This window comes from Hypanus sabinus, chromosome 29 (assembly GCF_030144855.1).
Source record: "Hypanus sabinus isolate sHypSab1 chromosome 29, sHypSab1.hap1, whole genome shotgun sequence".
In the NCBI taxonomy this organism is placed as follows: Eukaryota; Metazoa; Chordata; class Chondrichthyes; order Myliobatiformes; family Dasyatidae; genus Hypanus; species Hypanus sabinus.
This window is the reverse complement of record NC_082734.1, coordinates 4,928,751-4,945,498: the sequence shown is the minus strand read 5'-3', so window position 1 is coordinate 4,945,498 and position 16,748 is coordinate 4,928,751. Positions and strand designations below refer to the sequence as shown.

The window sequence follows — 16,748 nt, the reverse complement described above, 5'->3', positions numbered from 1 at the left end:
TTAGGACTTTATTCCCTGGAGCATAGAAGAATGAGGGGAGATTTGACAGAGGTATATAAAATTATGATGGGTATAGATAGAGTGAATGCAAGCAGGCTTTTTCCACTGAGGCTAGGGGAGAAAAAAACCAGAGGACATGGGTTAAGGGTGAAGGGGGAAAAGTTTAAAGGGAACATTGGGGGGAGCTTCTTCACACAGAGAGTGGTGGGAGTGTGGAATGAGCTGCCAGATGAAGTGGTAAATGCGGGCTCACTTTTAACATTTAAGAAAAACTTGGACAGGTACATGGATGAGAGGGGTTTGGAGGGATATGGTCCAGGTGCAGGTCAGTGGGTCTAGGCAGAAAAATGGTTCAGCACAGCCAAGAAGGGCCAAAAGGCCTGTTTCTCTGCTGTAATGTTCTATGGTTCCATGGCCTGAAATATTTTGAGTTCATAGATTTGTCCAATGGCCTTGTCCACTTTCATGAAATACGGAATCTCACTAATAATTAATTTACCTCAGTGTAGCCCCTTGAGTGTTTTTTTCACTAATAGCTTTAATCTATCTTCTCTGGTCCCTTCCACCTGTGAAAGAAGTTTATTCTAATTGACTCCATCAGATTTCTTCATGAGTTTAAATGCCTCTGTTAAATCTCTACTCAACCTTCTCTGCTCCAGAGAGAACAACTTGGGCTCCAAGGCTTTTTTTGCAGGTTAGCCTGGATTCCTGGCCTGAGCCGATGAGGCTTAACCATTTATGCCCCAGTCAGATCAGCTCAGAATAGCACGGCACCGTGGCACAGCTAGTAGTGGCCTGAGATCTGTCTGTGAGAGTCTGCATGCTCTCCCTGTGACCATGTGTGTTTCGTCTGGGTGCCTCATAAGACCATCAGACATAGAATAAGGCCATTCAGCCCATCAATTCTGCTCTACCATTCCATCATTGCTAATTTATTATCCTCCTCAACCTTATTGTCCTGCCTTCTACCCATAATCTTTGACACCTTTACTAATGAAGAATTTATTGACCTCCCCTCTAAATATATCCAATGACTAGGCCTCTAGCCCGTGGCAATGAACTCCACAGATTCACCACCCTCTGGCTAAAGAAATTCCTCCTAATCTCTGTTCTAAAAGGACATCCTTCTATTCTGAGTCTGTGCCTTCTGGTCCTAGACTCCCCCACTATAGGAAACATCTTCTCCACATCCACTCTATCTGTGTCCTCTGGTCCTAGACTCCCCCACTATAGGAAACATTCTCTCCACATCCACTCTATCTGTGTCCTCTGGTCCTAGACTCCCCCACTATAGGAAACATCCTCTCCACATCCACTCTATCTGTGTCCTCTGGTCCTAGACTCCCCCACTATAGGAAACATCTTCTCCACATCCACTCTATCTGTGTCCTCTGGTCCCAGACTCCCCCACTATAGGAAACATCCTCTCCACATCCACTCTATCTGTGCCCTCTGGTCCTAGAGTCCCCCACTATAGGAAACATCCTCTCCACGTTCACTCTATCTGTGTCCTCTGGTCCTAGACTCCCCCACTATAGGAAACATCCTCTCCACATCCACTCTATCTGTGTCCTCTGGTCCTAGACTCCCCCACTATAGGAAACATCCTCTCCACATCCACTCTATCTGTGTCCTCTGGTCCCAGACTCCCCCACTATAGGAAACATCCTCTCCACATCCACTCTATCTGTGCCCTCTGGTCCTAGACCCCCCCCCCACTATAGGAAACATCTCCTCCACATCCACTCTATCTGTGCCCTCTGGTCCTAGACTCCCCCACTATAGGAAACATCCTCTCCACATCCACTCTATCTGTGTCCTCTGGTCCTAGACTCTCCCACTATAGGAAACATCCTCTCCACATCCACTCTATCTGTGTCCTCTCGTCCTAGACTTCCCCCACTATAGGAAACATCTTCTCCACATCCATTCTACCGAGGCCTTCTGTGAAAGTTGGTAGATTAATCAACTGCTGTAAATTGCCCCTATTGTGTGGGGCAAGGGGTCAAGCTGGGGAGGATTAATGAGAATATGGGGAGAGTAGCTAAGATTAGTGTAGGATTGGTGTGGATCAACGAATAATGGTCGGCACCAAATTCAGTGGGCCAAAAGGCCTGCTATGTCTCTCTGAATCCAGGATGGGCCATGCTTTGTCAAGCTGACTTAGGTCAGTAATAAATTAATTTAGAGATACAGTGCAGAATAGACCCTTCTGGTCTCTTGAGCCATGCAAACCAGCAACCCCCAGTTTAACCCTAGCCTAATCACAGGGCAATTTAGAATAACCAATTAACTTACTAGTTAATTGACTTACTATCTCTGGAATGTGGGAGGAAACCAGAGCACCCAGAGGAAACTTATGCACTCACGGGAAGGATGTACAAACAGTGGTGGAATTGAACTGTGACCCCCCCCCCCCCACAATACCCCAAGCTGTAACAGCGTTGCGCTAGCCGCTACCACATCCTCTTCCGCCTCCTCCGCGATTATCTTTTACCAGTTGTCATTGACCTGAGATGTTCATTCACTTTCTCTCTCACCAATCACCTCCAGCTTTCCCCCCTTTTTTAAACACAGTGAACATTCCTGCCTCCACCCTCACGGTAACACAGCGGCTAGACGACTCTATTACAGCTCGAGGCGTCAGAGCTCAGAGTTCAATTCATCTGTGAGTACAGATTCCCATCTCCGACGGCCAAAGCTGCACAAGGGCCGCGCGCACCGTGTCGCTACCATCGGTTAGTTTGCGGTGCGGTGGGAGCGGAGAGAGCCACTGGGAGCAGACAAAGGTCTTGATCCAAGATGGTGTGAGTGACCACCATTTTGAAGTCTGGCTGGTTGTCAGCAGTGACCAAGATTCTCAGCAAGAGACAGGACAGGGAATAATCACTGGGAAAGCACTGGGGCACCAGATTCCCAGGTATCTTTTCGAGTCTGCCTCAGGACCACGGGACGCAGTGACGCCTATCCTTGGGGCTGTGGTGAAGGAATTCACCAGGTCCCAGACATCTTTCTTGGCAACCCTGATTCAAAGTTCAAAGTAAGTTTATTATCAAAGTACCCATATGTCACCAAATACAACCATCAGATCCATTTTCTTCAGTAGATACAAGAAACACAATAGAATCAATGAAAGACTGCACCCAACAATATGGACAATAACCAATGTGCAAAAGACAACAAACTGTGCAAATACAAAAAAAAAGCAAAATAATAAATAAATAAACAAACAAACAAGCAATAAATATCAAGCAGATGAGTTGTTATGTCCTTGAAAGTGAATCTGTAGGTTGTGGAAACAGTTCAGTGATGAGGTGACTGAACTTGAGTGAAGTTAACCCCTCTGATTCAACACCTGATGAATGTAGGGTAATTATTGCACTGTCAATGTACGAGGGATGGTTTTTGCTAATATCTTTAAGCTTTTGGCTAAGGTTGGCAATGGTTGGGTTAATTTTGGCAGGGAGGGAGGGGAGTTGATCTTGTACCCAAGCAAGTTTCTGCTCTGTGAAACCACAGTCCCACTTCCACAAACTATCCTGGCAAATCTTCCCTGCAGCTCCCCTGGGGTTAGAAGTCTTTCTCACACAAAATGCCGGGGAAGCTCAGCCAGTCAGGCAGCATCGATGGAGGGCAATAAAGAGACCCTTCGTCACCCCACGGTAGCACAGCAGTTAATGGGACACTATTACAGCTCAGGGAGTTTGGAGTTCAATTCTGGCATCCTCTCTAAGAAAGTTCCTATGTTCTTCCTGCGTGTGCCTGGGATTCCTCCCACCGTCCAGAGCTGTATCAGTTATTAGGTTAATTGGTCATTTGTAAATTATCCTTGATTAGGCTCGTGTTAAATCATTGGGTTGCTGGACAACAAGTCTTGGTGGGCCAGACAGGCCTATTCCATGCTGTAAGTAATAAATTTTAAAAACATCAAAAAACAGAGTGATCTAGGAATAATGGTGCATAGTTCCCCGAAGGTGGAATCTCATGTTGATAGGGTGGTGAAGAAAGCTTTTGGAATGCTGGCCTTTATAAATCAGAGCATTGAGTATAGGAGTTGAGAGGTAATGCTAAAATTGTACAAGGCATTGGTGAGGTCAAATTTGGAGTATTGTGTACAGTTCTGGTTACCAAATTATAGGAAAGATGTCAACAAAATAGAGGAGATTTACTAGGATGTTACCTGGGTTTCAGCACCTAAGTTACAGAGAAAGGTTGAACAAGTTAGGTCTTTATTCTTTGGAGCGTAGAAGGTTGAGAGGGGACTTGATAGAGGTATTTAAAATTATGAGGGGGATAGATAGAGTTGACGTGGATAGGCTTTTTCCATTAAGAGTAGGGGAGATTCAAACAAGAGGACATGATTTAAGAGTTAGGGGGCAAAAGTTTAGGGGTAACAGGAGGGGGAACTTCTTTACTCAGAGAGTGGTAGCCGGGTGGAATGAGCTTCCAGTAGAAGTGGTAGAGGCAGGTTCGGTATTGTCATTTAAAGTAAAATTGGATAGGTAAATGGACAGGAAAGGAATGGAGGGTTATGGGCTGAGTGTGGGTCAGTGAGATTAGGTGAGAGTAAGCGCTCGGAATGGACTAGAAGGGCCGAGATGGCCTGTTTCCGTGCTGTAATTGTTATATATGTTTATATATATTTATTCCCCTCCATAGATGTTGCCTGACCAGCTAAGTTCCTCCAGCATTTTCTGCGTGTTGCTCAAGATTTCCAGCATCTCTAGAAGCTCCTGTGTTCACAAGTCCTTCTCAGAGTATCATTCCCAGGACATAATCAGGACATATCAAGATCTAACATGTAACAGTGTGTTAGATCATAATCAAAGCACATTAAAAATGTGATTGGGTAGAAGATGTAAAACCTTTCACTGGATTTAACTTTGCTTTTAAAACATACAACTCCAATCTTTTTTTGACGAAAACTAACCCAGTAATTATTATTTTTTTATCCTGGCAATTAAAATTCCTAAGGCAAGAAGCTACTATATTATCATTAAGTGTCGAAGTTAAATTTGTATTAAGGCATTTTAACCCAAGGTTTTTCCTTATTTTCACCAGCAGATCAGACTCAGAAAGTGCAAACACACTCTAGTATTGTACACTTTACTAGGACACAGCAGGGACACAATGAAGTGGTCACTGGGTCTATAAAGGGCCAGTACAACCTCCTTTACATTTCCTAATCGAAAGCCTCCATTTGTAAAAGCAGGAATCCTGTATAAAGTCCATGAGGATGTCGAATCAAGGATTCCAGGGTTCAGAACACAATCAGGTTTAATATCACTGATGTATCATGAAATTTCACAACATATATCGGTGATATTTGACCTGATTCTCGTTGCAATGGTGCAAGTTAAGAGGAAGGGTGACAGAAATGCAGAACTGTAGTATAGTGGTTAGAACAATGTTTGCGCGCTAGAGTTCAGAGTTCAGTTCCGCCGCTCTGTAAGGAGTCTCGGTACCTCTTCGTCGTGGAATGCAAGCGCTCCGGTTTCCTCCCCCGGTCCAAAGATGTACCGGGTAGGTTAAATGGTCACTGTAAATGGTCCTGTGATTAGGTTAGGGCTAAATCAGTGTTGTCCGGGGCTGCCTGGGCGGAATGAAGGTCCGGAAGGTTCCGACTACACGTTGTATCGCTAAGTACAAATAAAATAAAAACATTTCTATTTTGAGGGCAGACCGAGGATCCTAGGGTTCGGAACCAGAGTCAGGTTTAATAGCACAATGTTTGTCAGCGATATATATTCCCATTGCAATGGGAAAGGTTAAGAGAAAAGGTGATGGAAATGTGAGATAAATAGGGAAGGACAGTTCCCATTAGCAGGGAGATCGAGGACTGGAAGCCGCAGTAGCGCAGGGGCAAGAAACCCATATTTACTTGGCAAGTGGCAATGATCCACAATGCACTGTCTGAAAGGGTGGTGGATGGTAGCTTTTGAAAGGGAAAATAATGCTATTTGAAGGTTAAAATCCAAATATACGGGAAAAGAACACAGCCACAATGTTCACTGGATTGCTCCAGCAGACCCTCGACAGGATAAATGCCCTCAATCAGTGCAAGAGTAACTCAGAGATTCATACATGATGGTGGTTTTCCATAAACACACGAGATCCTGCAGATGCTGGAAGCCGAGAGCAACGCACACAAAATGCTGGAGAAGCTCGGCAGGTCAGGCAGCATCTACAGAGAGGAATAAACAGCAGATGTTTCGGACCGAGACCCTTCATCAGGACTGGAGCGGAAAGGGGAAGAAGCTAGTTTAAGAAAGTGCGGGGCAGGGGGGGGAGGACAAGCTGGCAGGTGACAGGTGAAGCCAGGTAAGGGGGAAAGTGGGTGGTTAGGGGATGAAGTAAGAAGCTGGGAGGTGATTGGTGGAAGGAGTAAAAGGGCTGAAGAAGAATGAATCTGATTGGAGTGGACAGTGGACCAAAGTTTTCCAAGGTGATACAGATCGAGCAGCAATTATTTCAAGTACGCTCATTAATTGTTTTCTAAAATGTAGATTGAATTTTCGGATCTTGTGGAATACTTAAGTTAGTTATTACTTACAAAAGACAGGAGCACTATCATTTCCTACAAAATACACCGAATTCTGTTCTTTCTTTCTGGCACCAGTTGATGATAATGAAATTCATGAGAGACCCAATAAAAGCAGAGGCACAGACCTCCCATTACACACGTAGGAGCTGCTATCTTCTATAACGTACACACACATTGTTTTTCTCCAGAATACGTACAAGCGCAACAAATCAGTTTCATTTTAGTGATCTTGCTTTCTAATAACCCATAAATGACAGCGGACGGTTGCAGAAGGATTGTGGTTAAATCACTGAATACGCCATCCTGGGCCATTGATCGAAAACTGTGAGATCAGAACCCACCACAGCGTCTGGGGAATTTAAATTCCAGTAATGAAATAAATCTTGGAATTTATAGAGTTACAGCTACCCTGGAATGACCAGATTGTCGAAGAGACCAATAGCGAGAAGAAATCGAAGCTCCTATGAACATAGAGGCTAGGCCAACTAAGACACATCAGATTTCTATCCCTGCATGAGTCTTTTATGGCAATCTTGACATTCCAGAGTAACTGTAAGTCTTTTCTATAAATTCCAACAGAGATGCAACACAGAAACAGGCCCTTCAGCCCATTTGGTTTCTGCTAACCATCAACCAACTGTTCACACTAATTGTCTTTTATTCCTAGATTCTAACCCTCACCACATACTAGTGGCCAACTATATTGGCCAATTAACCACATCAGAAGAAACCAAAGAAAGTGCAGGGGAAACCCAAACTATAATAATAATAATAATAATAATAATAATAATAATAATAATAAACAAGAGAGAATCTTCAGGCGCTGGAAATCCGACAACACACACAAGGTGCCGGAGGAACTCAGCAGGCCCAGCAGCACCTATGGATATGAATAAACAGTTGACATTTTGGGCTGAGACCCTTCAGCAGGACTGGAGAGAAAAAGGCTGAGGAGTAGGTTTAAAAAGTTGGGGGAGGAGAGAGAGAGACGGGGGGGAGAGAGAGACGGGGGGGAGAGAGAGACGGGGGGGAGAGAGAGAGACGGGGGGGAGAGAGAGAGACGGGGGGAGAGAGAGACGGGGGGAGAGAGAGACGGGGGGGAGAGAGAGACGGGGGGAGAGAGAGAGACGGGGGGGAGAGAGAGACGGGGGAGAGAGAGAGACGGGGGGAGAGAGAGACGGGGGGGAGAGAGAGACGGGGGGGAGAGAGAGAGGGGGGGGAGAGAGAGACGGGGGGAGAGAGAGACGGGGGGAGAGAGAGACGGGGGGGAGAGAGAGACGGGGGGAGAGAGAGGGGGGGAGAGAGAGAGACAGGGGGGGAGAGAGAGACGGGGGGAGAGAGAGACGGGGGGGAGAGAGAGACGGGGGGAGAGAGAGGGGGGGAGAGAGAGAGACAGGGGGGGAGAGAGAGAGACGGGGGGGAGAGAGAGACGGGGGGGAGAGAGAGACGGGGGGGAGAGAGAGACGGGGGGGAGAGAGAGACGGGGGGAGAGAGAGACGGCAGGTGATAGGTGGAACTTGGAGGGGGAGGGATGAATCAAAGAGCTAAGAAGTTCATTGGTGAAGGAGACAGAGGGCCATGGAAGAAAGAAGAAAGGGGTTGGAGGAGAAGCACCAGAAGGAGGTGGTGGGCGGGCAAGGAGATAACATGAGAGAGGGACAAGGGGATGGGAAATGGTGAAGGGGGAGTGCAGGCATTATTGTAAGTTTGAGAAATCGATGTTCATGCCATCAGGTTGGAAGCTACCCAAACGGAATACACCCAAAATAATAAGAACAACTTAATTTACTGAGCATTTTTCATACAGACGATGTAGTTCAAAGTGCTTTGCAATGAGGTAAAAGTACAAAATACAGAAAGAAAACACGAAAATAAAAGATATGTTGGTTAAAGACAAGATTAAATTAATAGGTTTCGAGCTGGCGTTTATCACAAGGAAAACATGCAAACTCCACACAGACAGCAAGGGTCAGGACTGAACTGCGGACTCCGATTGCCAGAGTCACGGGTTCAGTCCTACCGAAACGTTTAATTGTCTCCTCTGTTCAAAGCCAAATACTCACTACACAGAACCATACAAATAAACTTACCCAATTTTGCCAAAAGCTAATTAAATTCAGAAAATCACCTGCAAACAAAATAAATTTTGTCATATCCTGAATATAGGGCTCTATAAATATACACGAACATCTATTTACAAATACAGGCAACCCCTGCTGCATTCACTTTACAGAAATCCGTCCTTACACAAATCACCACCAAAATATCTGCGGCACAGAATAAAATGCTTCTTTCCTAAATAAATAATTCACAAATGGTTTTTTTTCTTGATGTGTGTGCAGATGATGTGGCTTCATGTTATGGAAAATCAGGGTCTTCTATGAACACAACTCCCTCATAGTGGAATATACAGAAAACCGTGACATTTAAATACTCAGGCCAGCCCTGTCATATTGCGATAGAATGCAATGAAGATTATGAGAGACTCGACAATAAGCAGCGTCTTGGAAAGACTCAGTGAGCCGAGCAGCATCTGTGGGAGAAAAGGAATTGTTGACCTACGGGGTTGTGACCTGGAGTGTCCACAATTCCTTCCCCCTGCAAATGGAACTCGACCCATTGAGTTCCTCCAACAGATTGTTTGTTGCTCCAGGTCGTGCATCTGCAGTGTCCTGTGCTCCGGTTGGGTTGAATAGGAAATGGCTTCGTTAGCAGAGAGTTCATTAATGACAGGGTAACCTAAAGAAATTGCTTTATGCTTAGGAGGGCGATAGAGGGATAAGAGATTCTCCTGGGGCCGGTAAGGGCTGAAACGCACAGTCTGAAGAGGTGATGGAGACAGGGACCCCCAGCACCTTTAATGACTGGATGAGATATAACTTACAAACCTGAGCACTATCTCGTTTATTCCTGTTCTTGCCACTATTTATTTATTTATTTTATAATTTCGCATAATTATTTTGCCTTTGCGCTGTACTGCTGCTGCTAAAACAACAAATTTCACATCATGTGAATCAGTAATAATAAACCCGATTCTGGTTCTGAGAACTGGGATTAGTCGGAATGCAGTAAATTTTTGATTTATGAAGATTTGATTTAGATATTATTGCGATGATTCACCGTTGACTCCTTAAGGCACTTGTCCTTGAGTTAGGAAGCCGTCACCTTCCATAACACACAATGACCCACTCTCCTTCTGTGGGAATACACCGTATCGAACACTCACAATGGATTTTGTCGGCCATATTTAATTTACAAAATTCCACTGGCTGAGATCATTTTCAGGAATGTGTCGCTTGTAAATCGGGGAATGGTTCTTTCCCTTTTGCAAGGACACCTTCAGCTGTACGTCCTCTATCAGACCCTTAAATTGGTAAGATCATGTGCACCCTCATCAGGGACCCCCACCACCCAGGCCGTGCTCTCTTCTTACTGCTGCCATCAGGAAGGAGATACAGGAGCCTCAGGACCCAGACCACCAGGTTCAGGAAGGAGGTACAGGAGCCTTAGGTCCCACACCACCCCTCAACCTTCAGGTTCTTGAAGCAGAGGGGGTAACTTCACTGAACTTCACTCACCCCAACGCTGAACTGTTCCCACAACCAACAGACTCACTTTCAAAGACTCTTCATCTCATGTTCTTGATATTTATTGCTTATTATTTATTATTGTTATTTTATTTGTCTGCTGTTTTGCATTTATTGAAAATGCCTGCAAGAAAATGAATCTCAAGATTGTATGTGGTGACATATATGTGCCTTGATAATAATTTTTTACTTTGAACTTTAAAAAGTTAAAAAAGTTTAAAAAGTTCAAAGTCCCGAGCTTTATAGGCTCATCAGGCCGGTGCTTATGCCGGTTTCCGTGGCGTGAAGCGACTGAGACTCTCCCCCCCCCCCCCCCCCCGGTTAGGACACCAGTCTATCCCCCAACACTTTGCCAGTACATTTTCAGCTGGGTGGACTGGAGCAGTGTGTGGTTAAGTGCCTTGCTCAAGGACACAGCACGCTGCCTTGGCTGGGGCTCGAACTCACGACCTTCAGATGGCTAGTCCAACGCCTTAACCACTTGGCCGCACTTTGAACTTCCGAGGCTGGCATGCACTCACTTCCCATCTCTAGGCTGAGTGGCCAATGAGTAGGGCTGTTATGAGCATGGAATCACCTAGTCATAGCATACTATAGCACAGAAACAGGCCCTTCAGCCCATTTACTCCATGCTGAGCTATTAATCTGCCTAGTCCCATTGACCTGCACCCGGACCACAGCTCTCCATCCATGTACCAATCCAGGTTTCTCTGAGATGTTGCATCAAAACCACATCCATCACTTCCTCTGGCGGCTCGTCCCAAACTCACGCCGCCCGCTGCTAGAGGAGCAGATAAAGCAGAGGGTCTGTGGACCCTCTGGCCCATCGAGTCTGCTCAACCACTCAGCTCCTGCCACAGACGATGCTCCTCCAGCGGGTTGTTTCTTGTTCAGGAGTGGAATCTGGCCGAAGCAACCGTGACTGTGCCCATAAATACTCCAGTCCCACTGATGGCCCAGACTCTTAGCCGAATACTTAGTTCAAGGCCATGAGAAGCAGGCAGTCCTACAGGTACGGTCATAACTCGGCATTATTTGAGTAGGTAAATTTTTTTTTAAATGAACTCACCCATTGTTAGTTCCATGGGTGAACCTAGGAAGGTATACCAATCCCCAAAACTGGTCTGCACTGTGTGGTGATTAAAAAGATGGAGATGCTAGAAAAACAACAGAAAGTGCTAAAAATAAAAAAAAACTCAGCAGGTCAGGCAGCATCTGTGGAGACAGAATGATGCCATGAACCCTGAAAAGTTGACTCCGTTACTCTTACTACAGATGCTGCCCGGACCTGTGAGCGTTTCTCGAACACAAGAGATGCGGCAGATGCTGAAGATACGGAGCATCGCGCAGACGAGATGCCGGAGGAACTCAGCAGGTCAGGCAGAATCTGCAGAGAGGAATAAAGAGTCGATGTTTCGGGCCGCGACATCGGGGCTCATGTAGAGCCCGTCTCCATGTTGTACATGAATTATAATATCATTACTCCAAAGATATGACAGCCTGAAAGCACATACCCACCAGGTTTAACCGCAGCTTCTGCCTCACTGGGTTTATTTTGTACTCTGTAGTGTACAGAAGGATGCCTCTCCCTTACACTCTTATAGGCAGGAAGGTTGATATAATGGGTTCGGGGGGTTAATAAGGGGTGCCACAGTAACGTAGGGGTCAGCGCCACAGTATAGTAGCTCATGGCATCGGAGTTCAGGGTTCAACTCTGGTGCCGTTTGTGAAGAGTTTGTACGTTCCCCCCGAGACCGTGTGGGTTTCCTCCGGGTGCTCTGGTTTCCTCCCACATTCCAAAGACCTCCCAGTTGGCAGGTTAACCGATCGTTATAAATTGTCCTGTGATTGGGCGAGGGTTGCTGGGTAGTGTGCCCTGTTTGGCCGCAAGGACCTGCTCCGTGCTGTATCTCTAAATAAATTATCCTACTTAATGCCCATAACAATCCATCACCCAGCACGTGCGGCTGTGTGCCTTGGAGTGCAGGAGACAGCAAGGTAGCTTATAAAGTCAGGGAGGATGTAGATAGGGGAGAGGGTCACTGGGTAGGCAAATGCATAGGTTTAAGACAAGACGAAAGAATAAAAGGGAACCGAGAGGCAACTTTCAACACACACAGAGGTCGGTGGGTCTATGGAACAAGCTGCCAGAGGAAGTGGTGGTGGCAGGTGTGATTCCAACACTTAACAGGGATCTTGCAGCCTCGGGGATAGGAAAGGTTCAGAGGGATGTTGGCCAAATATAGGCAAACGGGACTGGCTTAGTATGGACAAGTTGGGCTGAACGGCCAGTTTCCGCGTTGTGCGTGAATTGCACTCTTCGTGACATCATCGGGCCGAAGATCCAAACTCCTGAAAACACGGCTCCTGTCCGGCTGGCTATCAGGCTCTTGGACACTTGCCTCACGATCTACCTCGCACCTCATCGTTCACCTGCACCGTACCTTATCGGAAGCATTGGCACTTTATTCTGCACTTTGCCGCTGCAGCTCAGTACACCGTGTGATGATTTGCAACACAGAGATTCTGAAGATGCCAGAAATCCACAGGAACACACACAAAACGCTGGAGGAACCCAGCAGGTCCGGCGGCATCTATGGAAGTGAATAAACAGTCGACGCTTGGGGCCGAGAAAATTCATCAGGACCCTCCCGATGATGGGTCTCAGCCTGAAACGTTCGAAGATCAAAGTAATTTTTTTTATCCAAATACATACAGTGAATGTCATCATATACTGGCCCGGGACTCGTTTCCTTGCGGGCATTCACAGTAGAACAAAGAAAAACAATAAAATCAATGGAAAACTACACACGAACAAAGACTGACAAGAAGCCAAAGTGCAAAAGAAGACAAACTGTGCAAATACAAAAATAAGTAAATATATATAGTACCAAATTAAATAGTTAAATAGATAGATAATTTTGTAAATAAAACTGAGAACACTGAGAGCTGCCAGCACAAGTGGTGCGTGTGAGTTCGATTTCAATGTTTAAGAGAAGTTTGATGCCTCCTTGTTCCCAATAATTTCCCTACCTCCCCAGCAACACACTATTATCCCTGAACAATTGTATTTACCTTTACACAGATGGGAGGGGTATGGAGGGCTATGGTCATGGAGCAGGTCGGTGCAAGATACGCAGATTAAATGGTTCAGCATGGACTAGATGGGCCAAAGGGCCTGTTTCTGTGCTGTACTTCTCTATGACTCTTTGAGTTCCAGAGTCTTTGAGAGTGAGTCCTTAGATTGAGTTCAGTATTTGTTCATCTCCATAGGTGCTGCCTGACCCGCTAAGTTCTTCTGGCATTTTGGGTGCAAGACAAGCTTTTCACTGTATCTAGGCACACGTGACAATAATAAACCAATTCTAATAATACACACAGAGCCTACTACCCAGGATACGTGGAGGGGCAGAGAGAGTGACCCGGGGCACTCCCACTGGTGTGAGGGTGAAGCACAGACAGCGATGAAACAGAGGGGGTATTAGAGAAACAGGAGGATGCAGTCTGAACTCACGGCTATGATGATGGCAATTCTGTCACATAGTTCGCCAACCCAAATAGCATTTAGTTCTTTGAATAACTTCCACCCACACATTGTCAGCCTGAATAATATATTTCTTGATAAAGCTTGCAAGGCTAAGCTAGGAGGCTGGGAGCAGAAAATAATTTGGATTCACGTGTTCGGTAGTATTACAAGTTGTCAAACTGGCAGGGGAAGGAGGGAGGGAGAGAAAGAGAAAGAGAGAGAGAGAGAAGTGGAAGGAAAGCACAGAGAGGAGAGACAGATGGAGAAGGAGAGGGAGACGAGAGGGAGTGAGAGGGGGGAGAGAGAGGGAAGAGGGAGGGAGGAAAGGAGAGAGAGAAAGGGGAGAGAGAGGGGAGGGGAAAGAGAGGGCGGGGAGAGAGAAAGAGAGAGGGAAAGTAGAGAGAGGAGCAGAGTATTTCTGAACTGAGTTGCTGGCAGTCGAAGTTGAAGCTCTCTGCATTGCCTAGTACTGCTCTTCCAAGCAAGTTGTATTAACGGGTGAGACAGACGCAGTGTGTTAATGTAAATCATAGACCGAGATCTCACGCAAAATCGTCCAGTCTACAGCAAGGAGGAGTTCATTGGTGGGAGAATTAGAGGGGATTGAGTAAAATCTTTCACTCAATATTTTCCATTCCTGGAAAAGCTCACTCCCCCCTAGATAGACACTGGAAAAGCTGGAACCTGCCAAGTGGCAGACTGTCAGCTAGAAAGGAATTACCTAAAGTAAGTTTGTTGGCCAGTATGGGGAGATGGACCAAATGGCCTTGTACCATTCAAAATTCTCACGCTATGACTGGTTAGCTCACCCAAAGCTGAAACGTAAGAAAGGCTGATAGTTAAGAATCTCCCATTCTTTTCAAGATTAAACCCTTAAACAAGACCAATTAACCCACTGTGTCTCACCTTAAGCACCCATAATGATTTTGTAAGACCTCTATTTGCCTCCCCTGTTTTGTGGGTCCATTACCGTCGCCTCAAACACATGGAGTATTGAGAATAGTTTTTGGGCTCCTTTTCCAAGAAAGGATATGCTGGCATTGGAGAGGAGGTTCGTGAGAATGGAAGGGTTAAGGTATGAAGAGCTTTGGATGGCTCTGGACCTGTACTTGCTGGAGTTTAGAAGAATGAAGGGGGTTGGGGGGGGGAAGAATCTCAGTGAAACCTTCTCAATATTGAAAGGCCTGGACAGAGTGGATGTGGACAGAATGTTTCCTATAGTGGGGGAGTTTAGTTCCAGAGGGCACTGACTCAGAATAGAAGGTAACAGCCAAATTTACAAGTGCGTATGCGCCCACCCGACAACTCTGATTTCCCTGAATTTTCTACGTATTCACAACTCCGGAAGATTTCCTTCTGATCAGTTTTCAACCTTCCACCATATCAGAAACCCAAAAGAAACTGACCAAGTTATGGTTTTCAACCACAAATTCCTTCACAGACACCCGCATTTCCTTAAAGCTTATAGTTCTTTAGTCCCATAGCTTTGGGTAGTTCAAGTACTTTCTGATCAACTTGGTAATTGAATATAAAACTATTTTAACCCTATCCTCTCTGTAAAATATCTTCCTCAGTCGAGGGAAGCAATTGATGCATGTTAACAAGGTCCTGTTGCAATTCTGATGGATTTAAAGTTTGTTGGAGGAGATCCCGGGTCCCTTGCTGCAGTGGGAATGGTTACGAGCTCCCCTCTCTCTGCATTACTGCTTTGCATGGTGAAGGAAACCGTTCACCACAACTACAAAACTGCTGGCGCTGTGATTATTAATCGCCAGAATTGCTACCACTGCTGAATTCTTGCCGCAGCCACGCATTCTGCAACGGCGCAGCTCTGCCCCCTGCCGGCCCGCGGAGGGATTTAAATGCGTCTTTTCTTTCCCCTCAACAATCTCTTGCCTCTGCAAATGCAGATCCTGCAATCTCTCTATCCCTATTTTGTTTAATGAGATCCATTTTATTTCCGCTCCCTTGGACTTTCTTCCCACCTCCCTTTCCCCTTCTGCTTGCCTCTTTCCCTTCCCTGCTCTTCTTTTTTTAAACTTTAACCACATTATTTTATACATCAATCCCTTCAGGAAAAAAGTCATGAACAATTTTAATTTTCTCGTTAATGACATTCTCTTGCGAACTCATTTTGTCTAAACTTTTTATTTCTATCTCTCTTTCCCTCTCTCCTTCTCTCTTTCTCCCTCTCTTTTCTCTCTCTCTCTCCCCCTCACTTTTTAACTCTCTCTCTCTCTGTCGCTCTCTCCCATAATCCTCATTTCTAGAGGAACAGACAGACCCACGAGCAAACCAGAACACAGTTGCATCCCTGAAGAACACAACATGAATTTGATTCATTAAGCCATCTCTCCCGCGCGCTCTCTTCCTCTCTCCCTCTCTCTCTCTCACACACACACACACATATATAAATTACCCGGGCAGCTTTAGATGAATAGGGATCTTCAAAGAGAGCCCAGACTCTGGGCTGGAGTTTCTTCCACCAGCCCAGTTTCCTTCCAGAGTCCTCCTGCAGGCATAGTCTTTTGAGGTCCCCGTCCTCCTCGTCGTCGGGCTCCGGGGTTTCGAAGCTGTCCAGCGCCTCTTCCGCGTCTCGATGCTGCCTGTAGTTCATCCAGCAACATGCCTCCACGTCCGTCTCGTCGATGCCCCAGAAAGCCAACTCTTCCTCGAAGAGCGGCCCACACACATCCGCCGGGCAATGCAACTTGCCCGTCCTATAATAGTTCAGAACATAGGCAAAAACGGAGGGGTGCCGGTCGAAGAAGAACTCGTCGGTCTTAGGATCATAATCAAAATTGCTGGAAGCGTCCGGCTCAGTTAACCAGGAGAGCCTGGTGCCGGGCAGAGTTTTGAGCGTGCTCCTGTACGTCTCATGTTTAATGCCCCCAACATTGATGACAATTTTGTCGCTCTCCTCGTTTTTGCCCATATCTCCTTTCAAACATGACTTGGAAGGAGGTTTGTTTCCAGACTTTCGCCCGCGGAAAGAGGAAACACAGACTGAACTGATCATATGGGATAGATTTTTGCCTGGGTGACGTTTTTTTTTCTTGCAAAAGCACGTGTTAGTTCTTCGAACCGCGGA

General features: G+C 46.0%; 1 protein-coding gene across 8 annotated transcripts in view; it reads right to left on the bottom strand.

Annotated features, from left to right (window-relative positions):
• The window catches only part of LOC132382752 (potassium voltage-gated channel subfamily C member 1-like), a 162,740-nt gene extending 146,024 nt beyond the window's left edge, over nt 1–16,716 (bottom strand). For all 8 annotated transcript variants that reach the window (XM_059953207.1, XM_059953208.1, XM_059953206.1 and 5 more), the window contains exon 1: nt 16,077–16,716. In XM_059953207.1, the coding sequence (XP_059809190.1) occupies nt 16,077–16,676 (600 nt within the window). In that variant the 5' untranslated portion in view covers nt 16,677–16,716. The remainder of the gene's footprint in view (nt 1–16,076) is intronic.
• Between the last annotated feature and the right edge of the window lie 32 nt (nt 16,717–16,748).